This window comes from Anomaloglossus baeobatrachus, chromosome 4, assembly GCF_048569485.1.
Source record: "Anomaloglossus baeobatrachus isolate aAnoBae1 chromosome 4, aAnoBae1.hap1, whole genome shotgun sequence".
Taxonomy (NCBI): domain Eukaryota; kingdom Metazoa; phylum Chordata; class Amphibia; order Anura; family Aromobatidae; genus Anomaloglossus; species Anomaloglossus baeobatrachus.
In genome coordinates, this window is record NC_134356.1 from 570822800 (window position 1) to 570834884 (window position 12085).

The window sequence follows — 12085 nt, forward strand, 5'->3', positions numbered from 1 at the left end:
GTGTTTATCAAATGGAAATAAGGGGGGCATATCTAAAGAATATAATGGTGACTGCAGGGCAAGCGTTACAAGAGCTAAAGCCAATAATGAAGTGCGGCTTGCAAGGGAGACCAAAAGCAATAAAAAACCTTTTTTGGAGGTATGTCAAAGCAAAACGAAAAGTCAAAGATGCTATAGGATTTTTACAGGAACAATAGGGTGAAGTGATCAAGAATTATGTTGAGAAAGCCAAACTTTTAAATTCCTATTTTGCATCTGTGTTCTCTAAGAAAGCAAAGGTAACATCAACTGATCTTCAATGTACTATCTAAGCAATAAAATAATCCACACAGTCTATAAAGCGAGAGATAGTCATGGAATACTTAAGGCCCAGTCACACTAAACAACATCGCTAGAAACATCGCTGCTAACGAACAACTTTTGTGACGTAGCAGCGATGTTGCTAGTGATGTTGCTGAGTGTGACATCCAGCAACAACCTGGCCCCTGCTGTGAGGTCGTTGGTTGTTGCTGAATGTCCTGGGCCATTTTTTAGTTGTTGCTCTCCCGCTGTGAAGCACAGATCGCTGTGTGTGACAGCGGACAGCAACAACTGAATGTGCAGACAGCAGGAGCCAGCTTCTGCGGACGCTGGTAACCACAGTAAACATCGGGTAACCAAGAAGCCCTTACCTTGGTTACCCGATATTTACCTTCGTTACCAGCCTCCGCCGCTGTCAGTGCCGGCTCCTGCTCTGTGCACATGTAGCTGCAGTACACATCGGGTAATTAACCCCATGTGTACTGTAGCTAGGAGAGCAGGGAGCCAGCGCTAAGCGGTGTGCGCTGGTAACCAAGGTAAATATCGGGTTGGTTACCCAATATTTACCTTAGTTACGAAGCGCAGCATCGCTTCCACGCGGCGCTGCTGGCTGGTCACTGGTTGCTGGTGAGCTCACCAGCAACTCGTGTAGCCACGCTCCAGCGATCCCTGCCAGGTCAGGTTGCCGGTGGGATCACTGGAGCGTCGCAGTGTGACCTCTCACCAGCAACCTCCTAGGGATGGTAAGTTGCTATCAGGTTGGATCATTGTTAGGATCGCTGGTAAGTTGTTTAGTGTGACTGGGCCTTTAGGTAACTTAAATCTCCTGGACCAGATGAATTACATCCTAGGGTACTGAAAGCAATAGCAGAGGAAATGGCAGAACCACTAGCCAGAATCTTTGAAGATTCTGTGACTTTTTTGGAGAACAGGAGAAGTCCCAGAAGATTGGAGAAGGACAAATGTTGTCCCAATCTACAAGAAAGGAAAGAAGATGGAGCCAGAAAACTACTGCCTTACTTTTATACCAGGAAAGATCTTTGAACAAATTATTAAACAGCATGTATGTAAGAACTTAAATGAGAATATAGTAATTAACCAGAGCCAGCATGGGTTCATAGCAAACAAGTCATGCCAGACTAAACTAGTTTCCTTCTATGATGGAATCCCTGAATGGTTGGATCAGGAAAATGTGGTAGATATAGTATATCTCGACTTTAGCAAAGCATTTAATAAAGTATCTCGTACTATCCTTATTCAAAAAAAATGACCAAGTATGGAATGGACAAGGCTACGGTATGGTGGATTCATAACTGGCTCAGTGATAGTACTCAAAGAGTGTTAATAAATGGTTACAAATCCAATTGGAAAAGGGTTTCAAATGGGGTACCATAGGGCTCTGTCTTGGGTCCAATGTTCAACATTTTTATAAATGATCTATACAAGGTAACTGTAGGTAAACTAATCAAATTTTCAGACGATGCAGACAGAGAAAGGATTTATATTATCTAGATAAGCTAGAACAATGGGCAGCGACTGATAAATATCATTCTAACAGGGATAAATGCAAAATTCTACATCTGGGGGAATAAAATTGAAAATACCACCTACAGAATGGGAGTAATAGAACTAAACTATAGCACGTTTGAAAAAGACTTGGGTATAATAAGATCACAGATTGCACATGAGTCAACAGTGTGATGCAGCAGCAAAAAAGTAGATTTTGGGTACTCACCGTAAAATCTCTTTCTTGGAGCCTTCATTGGGGGACACAGGAAACCATGGGTGTATGCTGCTGGGACTAGGAGGTGACACTATGCAAATAAGAAAGTTGACTCCTCCCACGTAGTATACACCCACTGACTGGAGCTGAGGAGATCAGTTTGTGTAAAAGCAGTACGAGGAGAAGCTTGAAAACTAGCACATTCCGGATCCATTAAAGTCTTAGAAAAGGGCGGGTGCTGTGTCCCCCAATGAAGGCTCCAAGAAAGAGATTTTACGGTGAGTACCCAAAATCTACTTTTCTTTATCGCTTCATTGGGGGACACAGGAAAGCATGGGACGTCCTAAAGCAGTCCCCAAGGGTGGGAAGAGAAAAAAACCCGAAAACAGGGTTAGGAGAGACCAGATTACTTGACCGGAACCTGGACCTAGACCCCGAAAGGAACTCCTACCCGGCCAGGGGCCGAAGTACAGGAGAGGAGTTAGAGTACTTAGGGAGCACTAAGAACTAGTGTAAAATGCATGGGTAATAGGATGATCAGGGAGAAACTGTATCCTCTGAGGCCTGTACGTAAGAAGCTAAGGAACTAAGGCGACTGACAGGGATAGGTCAGGCTAAGAAGAAAAGGCCCGACAGGCCCTGGTACTACGTTTGAGAGAGGAAGAATGAGCGAAAGACTGGTGCACCTGGTAGAGGTAGGTGCCAGGTAAGCGGAGGCCAAAGGAACCTTGGCCCATTATTGCCGCAGGATGACTAAACAGAAAACCGACCACCTAAGAGGGAGCAAGGGATTCGAGACAGTTGAGAAAAGTGGAAGGGTATTCCGCCATAGGGGGACCTGCCCTGTTGATTCCACAGCACCTGAGAGAAGTGATCTTACTCTAGTGGAAGAAAATAGCCTGCAGGCGGGAAAAATAATATGGGAAATAGTTCCCCTGTGTATGTAAGTGGTCAAGAGAACCTGTGAGGTTCGGAGAAAAATGACAAGGTTAAGGAACCAAGGAATTCCAAGAACCAAATCTCACTACGACGTGAAGGGAGTCCTAGCATCTATAATGATGTGACTGGGAAACTCGAACCCTGGAATCGGTTACTGGGTGACCATTGCGGTGAATTATGGGAAGGAGAACCTCCATGGGAGAGGGCTCCTGTGAATGACAAAAGGCACAAGACCTGTGGAAGAAGGAAGAACCCTTTCGAGGGGGACTCCGAGAAAGGGGTCGGACTATGTCGTCGGCTGAAGCGCTAGCCGACCAGGGGAGTGACGCCTATCCCTGGAAGGTGGCAAGAAAGATGTGACGGAAGAATGAATGAAAAATTTGTATTATTATTATAGAACGTGTCATCACGTCACAACAAGGAGTGACGACGAATGGAAGGAAATGAGTGAGAATATGAGAGTATAAATGGTCTGGCAGGAACTTGCAGGAATGCACAAGCGTCTGAGACCAAGCGGTGGCGAGTGTTCGCGGAATTTGGTATGTCAGGTGCATCGGAGAGAACTAGCATATCCCCAAGAGCCAACCCGAATGACTACGATAGGGGGGAAAACAGAGGGAGACCCGGGGCAGGGGAAAAGAAGACCCCTCTTGGCCTGAAAAGGAAGCAGGTCATGTCTAGGTGTTAACCGAGATTGGCAGATCAGGCGTGGACCAGTCGCTGTAGTGTTGAGTATTCGGGTGGAAACACCCAGTGGTCTGAGCATTCAGGGCTCCCTGAAGAATTCTGCTGTGGAAAGTAGACAGACAGTTATATGAAACCTTACAGCTTGTCCGGAAGAGTGGGCCCAAGGACTGGGCAGTCAGGATACTAGAAGTCCCTTGGTGAAGCTGGTCCTCCGTGGAATCAATACTGGTTAGACGATCCTGTGTCTGGTTCTTAACTTCCACCTGTTGACCGTGAAGGGAATAAGAAAATCTGATCTCTATCTGAAAGAGAGAAAATGTAAGTAACGATATATGGTTTTAAACCTTTACAGTGCCTGGTCGGAACCCTAGTGGGGGGTGCGGCCAAGGCAGTTCTAGACCAAGGAATAGGCAGATACCAGAATTACCACGAACCATCCGGGGACGGTGGTAGGAAGTAGAACGGACAATCTACTGGTTAGTGGACAGAGCTGCACCTTGCTTACCTCATTTGAAGACCCAAATGACTGCTGCTTCAAGAAGCGATGCAGCCAGTGTACGGTCAAGAGAGGAAAAAACCTTACCATGTGGCTACCTAAGAGGAATGGTGCGAGGTCAGAGAGGGTCCCAGGCCACTGGGAGGCGACCAAATGAGAGCTGCTGCTGCTGTGCTGCGTCAAAGGGTCCGTGGTTGCTGCAGGGAGTGAATCACACGACCCACACGTTACCCGTATGGTGCGAGGTAGGAAAAAGTCTGCAGATCGCCAGGGTATCCTGGCTTTCTTTCAGGTTACCTGAATGAGTAGTCTGAAGCAGGAGAAAACTCACTGGTCACTGGGAAGCGACCTGATGACTGTTGCCGCCGTACCATGTTAGGGATCCCTGGAGACCGCAGTCCTCGCGTCAGTCGAAGAAGGAGGAGATACCTGAGCCGCCAGGTGAGGTAGCACGTTTGACTCGCTGGGTCATAAGCGGGCAACTCCTACCTGTTACGGTATCCAGCATCTGGTCTAGAGAACGCTGGCCTCTTGGATAGCGGACCGGATCATCGACCTTGAATACTGGCACTGAATGTGACAGTTGCTGCCGTACCTGAGACCACAGTCCTCGTCTCCGATAAAAAGATGAAGGAGATACCTGACCCGCCAGGTGAGGTATTATGTTTGACTTGCTGGGTAGTGAGCAGGGCAACACATACCTGTTATGGTACCCAGCTTCTGGTCAGGAGAAACGCTAGTCCCTTGGATAGTGGGCAGGATCAGTGATCTTGAATCCTGGCACTGAATGCGACAGCTGCTGGCGGGCCGCCTCATGGGGCAGTGGTGGATGGAGCTCTCGCCTAAGTCGAAGATGAGCGGAAGGCTGAACAGGGCACTCAAGCCTGTTGCAGTATCCGGCTTCTGGTGCTGATAAGTGCTGGCCCATAGGTAAGAGGGCAGGTTCCCCAAATCACTCACGCTGTAGTAGACAGGGGGATATAGAAACGCTGCACACAACATATATAGAGTGTACGTCTTAGAAATACTAGCACACCGGATGGTGGGTAGGTGGATAGAGAAAACACTGGATAGTGGATACTGGCACCCTGGGAGATGGGCCGACATATAGAGACACTGGTACACAGGCAAGTGGACAGGTCTATGGAACCCTCAATCAGAATGGCGGACGGGTTGATAGAAAAAAACCCTTTAGCACACTGAAACTGACAGGTGCACATAGAGACCTGAGCCCCTGAGCAGTGGGAAGGTTCACACAACGCTGTTACAGTGGAGTAGACAGGTGCGTATAGAAACCCTGTTACACTGAGTAATGTAAGGGCTTGTGAAAACCCTGATACGCCAAAGCAAACAAATGTATGTGGAAACGCTGGCCCACGGAACAGCGGGCAGGTTCCCCAAAGCACCTGGGTAATGGAACATCAGGATTGACGCAGACAGTGGCACACTGGGAAGTGAACAGGTACAGGGGGACGTTGGCACACAGTAGCAGGTCAGTGCCAAGAGGTACGCTGGTCCGCTGGATAGTGGACAGTAGGAGACTAGCACACCGATGAAGACTAGTACATAAAGAAACACAGGCACACTGATGTCACTTGTGCACAGATGATAACTGCGCACTATAACCGTCAGGTGGCACGCAGAGACACTGACACGTGGGACAGAGGACAGATACATGAATACACAGGGCGTAAGCATGGGATACACTGGAAAGAAACTGACCGGTTCACGGAGACACTGGAACGATCACGGAAGGCCAAGTCATGGACCGCCGTGTAACAACGTGTGTAGCGAGATGTGAACTTCTGATTGCTGGGTAGAGCGCTATAATCTATCCGTAACCTGACGGATAACCGGGAGTAAGGACAATAGCCTGGGGAAGATTTAGAATGCTGTGGTGCCACAGGCGCATAATACCGCTGGACGCCTAGGATTAGTAATTAGTGCTATAGGCGGTAAATATCTGGGAGACAGAATGGCAAAATAACAATGAACACCCAGAAATCAGGAGCACATCTGGGCTAGGAGGATGTGTGTACAACACAGACAAAAAAACAATAAAATTGTACGACATACGGCTGCTTCACAAGGCGGTATCCTAGTGAAAAGGCCTGTTCCCTCACCAACAGGACTGTAGTTCAGGTAGAACAGTACCCTGGAGAATGAGCCCTGAGGGGGGTTAGGGGCCTGTTGGAGGGCTCAGATGTAGCGCACTGTATGCTGAGAGAACGCTGACAGACCCCGGGGTCAGGGGAGCAGTGGCCTAATCGCTGCTAGTGGGGAGCGCAGGGTCCAGCACTGCCTGCGGGGAGGACCTGCGGCGGTGGCGGTACCGACGGCCTGGAGGGGCGCAGCGGTGCTAGGAACGCTTACCCGGCCGGAGAAGCGGGCCTGGCGGCGGCGCGAGCAGCGCTCACCCGGGCGGAAGCACGGGTGCGGCGGCTGCAGAGTCAACCTACCCGGGCGGAGACTGTCAGATTTCGCGGCGGCGGCAGCGCAGTTTACCCGGTGGGGAGGGCCGGAGCAGGCGCAGGAGTGACGTGCGCCGAGAGTTGGCGCCCGGAAATGACGTCAGACGCCGGAGGGGGACTGAGGCCGCGCGAAGGGAAAAGAGACGGGAGATTTGAAAAACCCCCGCGCGCGCGGAGAGAATACCGGCTGGGGACGCGGGCTGGAGGGCGCGCAGATACTGATGGGACCGCAGAGCCAGGGGCTAAATTTTGAAGGTAGTCCGCCGGAGAGGGACGCCGTGCCTCAATGGAGCTGCGGGCCGCAATGGGGCCGGGGGTTAAAGTTTAACGACAGGCCGCCGGGGGATGGGCCGCCGGGGGGGGTGGGGGTGGGGGGGGGGGACGCCGGGTAGTGGACGCCACGGCAGGGGGGCCGATCGGAGGGACGCAGAGAGGTCGCACTACAGGAGCTACGGGTGGCCTGGGGTGGGGCGCTAAGGGAGATATGGGACCCCCTGACCCAAATGGCGAGGGGGCTGCGGGGATTATATAGACGGGATCCCTCCCCCTCATAACCCGGGACGGGGGAGTGCAGAGTACTTACCCTGAGGTCCCGGCTTGTCCTGATCCTGGATGCGTCCTGGAAGGCAAGGGAAGACATCTCGACGGTCGTCCTGGGGATAGGGAAGACCGGAAGGGTACCTCTCCATACTAGGTACTGTCTTCGTCTTCCTACCCCACAATCAGGTTCGGGAGCGAGAGAGTCTTTGGGGAGAGGGGCAAGGACCATCCGCCTGTCCCTCTGTGCGGATGCCCCCCAAACCGCTTGGAAGTGTTAGGGGGGTAGGGTCCTGCCAGACAGACACGGAAGACAACGGAAGTGGCGGACGGACCCCACTTCTGTGCGACCGGTCTCTATGTGGGAGAGCAGGGTGAGCGATTACACCCTGTCGCCCGATGAGCTGTGTCTGAAAAACAAAGGGAAAATATTAATAAAACAACAATACAAACCTGAAGGGCTGAGAGCAGCCCCTGCGTGTCCAACCTCCTCGGACACTAAGCAAAAACTGATCTCCTCAGCTCCAGTCAGTGGGTGTATACTGCGTGGGAGGAGTCAACTTTCTTATTTGCATAGTGTCACCTCCTAGTCCCAGCAGCATACACCCATGGTTTCCTGTGTCCCCCAATGAAGCGATAAAGAAAAGGGCACACAGTTCTGGGATGTATTAGGAGAACCATAGAGTCTAGGTTACTTGAAGTAATTATAGCCTTCTACTCCTTTTTGGTCAGACTTCATCTGGAATACTGTGCCCAGTTCTGGGCATTACATTTTAAAAAAATACATTGAAAATCTGGATCAAGTTCAGAGAAGAGCTACCGGGATGGTAAGCGGACTGCAAACTATGTCCTACGAGGAACAGTTAAAGCAGTATTCTCAACTCCAGTTCTCAAGACCCAAGAACAGATCATGTTTTCAGGTTTTCCTCAATATTAGACAGGGGATAATTCCATCACCTGTGCACCATTAAGGAAATCCTGAAAACCTGATTGAGGAAAACCTGAAAACATGATCTGTTGGTGGGTCTCGAGGACTGGAGTTGAGAAACACTGAGTTAAGGGATCTGGGAATGTTTAGCTTGCAAACAAGAAGGCTAAAAGGAGACTTGATATTTTAAACAGAAAGATATTAAGGGCTGTCACCCTGTAGAGGGCTCAACCCTAATCTCATTTGCAAATGGAAACACGAGAAGCAATGGAATGAAACTGAAAGGGAGAAGATACAGATCAGATACGGTATTAGAAATAACTTTTTGACGTTGAAAGTGGTCAATGGGTGAAACAGGCTGCCACAAGAGGCGACGCGTTCTCCATCAATGGAAGTCTTCAAACAGAGGCTGGATAGACATCTGTGTGTAATGGTTTAGTGAATCCTGCTGTGTAAACCTAGGGTGCGTCTTATCCTAATGAGCATCTTATAGTCCGAAAAATATGGCACTGACCTGGCTGATCGACCAGAGTCTTGTGAATGGATAATCCCATCAGCTCAGGATTATCGAGGACTACATAGCAGAAGCTGATTACTGAGAGACTAATAGAGCTGCAGCAAATAAAACTTTTTTTGTTGTTTTTTTCAAAACTACAGCTACAAGATCAGTAAGTGACTCAGTGTTGCAATCACGGTCTCTGGCCATAGTTTATGCTGCTCGCAGATGGGGTAACGTAAATCTGGTCACACATTCAATTTACATGATCAAATCCAACTAAAGAAAGTTTGACAAAAGATCAATATCAGCAAAACAGAAACATTTTCTATCCAGTATATCATCTCCATTGCAGTAAACATCTTGTAAGATATGGCCCTTTTACAATCAACTTAACAATAGACAAAAACATTGGATCTGTGCTTGGGCCTGCGACACACTGTCCAGGCTACGGGCGCGTATTTATTATTATAGACTAGGCATTACAACCATGTAATTTACCTTTTCTGCATGAAGTTTCCTTTGTTCGTGTGGCAAAGAGGCAGCTTTATCTGATGAGAAGAATAAAACATTTTGGAAAGTTACATGGCAATTGCATAATGGGAGTAAAAATTGTAAATCTATAGCCTTGTCAAAACGAAAATCTGGCCTTTTGCCCATAGAAGCCAATGATCAGCATTCAATTCTTAAACACCTTTTGGAAAAATGAAATCTGCACTGTGATTGTTGGCAATGTGCTACAATGGCACTTCTACTGGTACAGCTTTAAAATTTAAAGCCCCTCGTGTCTCAGCACTTATTACTTTTAAAAAGATAGTCTAGAAAATATAAAAATAAATTTAAAAAGGGAATCAGTCAGCAGGTTTTTGCTAAGTAGTCTGAGGGCAGCATGATATTGGGGCTGACACAGATTTCAGATGTCACTTATTAAGATGTGTGCAGTTGTTTCAATACAACCAACAAGTGTTTTATCAGTAGGAGATTATCATTGACTTCCCTGCACTGATTAGCAGCTTACTGTCAATATTCATTTCATATAAAAAGCTGCTAATTTGTTTTGTGGGTAGAGTTAAGCTTTCGGAGCACTGCTACATCAACTCTGATTTTGGATTATAACTGCTACATCGAGTAAACTAAGTGATACATGGTTGGAATTGGGATCCCTTTCCTTACATTATGCTGCACTCAGATAAGATAGCAAAAACCTGGTGACAGATTCCCTTTAAGGACTGAAAATGCTTTACAAAAATTAACTAATTAATAGTCATTTGTCAAATCCATTCAGCGCTCCAATTGCCACCGTTCCATTCTCTGCCAGTCTCGTTTGCCATCTGAAAACATGAGAGCAAAGGCCAATCGTAGACCTCAACAGTGTCACATTAACCAAGTGGCTAGACAGCATGGGATCAGCTGGCCAGGAGGTGGCAATGGAGTGAGGGGGGACCAATCTGGTGAGTATTGTGGCCAGGAGGTGGCAATGGAGTGAGGGGGGGACCAATCTGGTGAGTATTGTGGCCAGGAGGTGTCAATGGAGTGAGAGGGGGACCAATCTGGAGAGTATTGGGGCCAGGAGGTGTCAATGGAGTGAGAGGGGGACCAATCTGGTGAGTATTGTGGCCAGGAGGTGGCAATGGAGTGAGAGGGGGACCAATCTGGTGAGTATTGTGGCCAGGAGGTGGCAATGGAGTGAGAGGGGGACCAATCTGGTGAGTATTGTGGCCAGGAGGTGGCAATGGAGTGAGAGGGGGACCAATCTGGTGAGTATTGGATACACTGCCTTTTTTATATAAAAAAATAAATAAATAAAATACAGGACAACTCCTTTCTTAGGACATAAAAATGTGCATATTTTAGTACATGTGAAGTTATTTTACTCACAGATATTTAGTTATGTGATGGTATTTTTTTTTTCTATGTACAGACTACACGGTGACTGTGTACACATTTTCAAGAGGAATACCCCCATTTGTAAATTAAGCCAAAAGCAGATTAGCATGAGGCCGATCTGGTGGATAATAGTCAAGATTGCCAGGTGAATAAGCCAATAAATTCAGCCTGCAACTACGCTGGGAACCTGTCAGTACCCTAGTCCCTCCAACCAGGGCTGTGGAGTCGGAGTCGGAGTCGGTATAAAATGCACCGACTCCGACTCCTAAAATATATAATAAATTGGGGACAGGAGTGCAATGCAGAATGTGCTGAATATTTTACTAAATAATAACATTTAGTATAATGCTTATATTTAAGTGAAAAATTTATTGTAGTACAATGTGAACATCAGACATTTAATTGTTTTTATGATACAATAATCAAGATATTTGGATAGAACATAAAATATTTATTGGAATACAACTTTAGAACACAAAAAACTAATAAATTGTAAATATGTAATATATATATATATATACATATACACAGTGTATATACACACACAAGATTTATATGTAATCTACTGTATATTACATAGTGTATTACATATTTACAATTTATTACAGTTTTTTGTGTTCTAAAGTTGTATTCCAATAAATATATTTTATGTTCTATCCAAATATCTTGATTATTGTATCATAAAAATTATTAAATGTCTGATGTTCACATACACATATTCATGTACTACAATACATTTTTCACCTAACTATAAGCAATATATGTAGGAGTCGGAGTCGGAGCCAGAGTCGGAGTCGGAGTCGGAGCCGGAGTCGGAGTCGGAGTCGGTGCAAGAGAATTTGAGGAGTCGGAGTCGGAGTCGAAGGTTTGGCTTACCGACTCCACAGCCCTGCCTCCAACCCAGCAGCTTTCAGGGCTGTATGCCCAAATTCTCTCCCTAACCAGCCCCCTGTATAATGCTATTCACTAATATGAAGGTTTAAAAAAATGACATATAAACCTCGCTGTCCCTGTGTTAATTAGTCCTGTGACTAGTTGCAGGGGCATTGATTCCCAGACTAGTCGGCCCTTTTTCCATGTCATCACGCCCTTGTGGGCGTGATCACACGATTTCCACGAGCTGATGTCACCGCCCAATTCTGTAAATGTTGCCCAGGCGCGCGGCTCATGTAGGCAGTGTCAGGTGCCTCTGAAGCAGACTGGACGCTTCCGGGCTTCATTAGGTGCACTGTGCATGACCGGACGTTCAGAAACATGTATGCAAGCCGTCCTCTAATCTTCTGATCATGTGCACTGCACCTAATGAAGCCGAGAAGTGTCCACCCTTCATCTGAGGCGCCTGACACGGCCTAATGAGCTGATTTCCAGGAGCTGGTGGTGGCACCGGTTTGGGGAAATTACGTTATCACGTCCACAGGGATATGATAACATCAAAAAACGACTGACGAGTCTGGGGAAAGTAATGCCCCTGCGACTACAGTCACAGGCCAAATTAGCATAGGGACACCAAGGTTTGTAAGTATGTTTTTGAACCTTTATATTAGGGATTTGCATTATACAGGGCTGGTTAGAGAGGGAATTTGGGCATACAGCCCTGAATGCTGCTGTGTTGGAGGGCATA

The 12085-nt window shown here is 47.3% G+C and overlaps 1 protein-coding gene across 2 annotated transcripts in view; it reads right to left on the reverse strand.

Moving 5' to 3' along the window:
• Positions 1-12085, reverse strand: part of AAGAB (alpha and gamma adaptin binding protein) — a 58753-nt gene that overhangs the window by 1520 nt on the left and 45148 nt on the right. For both annotated transcript variants that reach the window (XM_075346066.1, XM_075346065.1), the window contains one exon: positions 9079-9128. In XM_075346066.1, coding sequence (XP_075202181.1) covers positions 9079-9128 — 50 coding nt within the window. The remainder of the gene's footprint in view (positions 1-9078; positions 9129-12085) is intronic.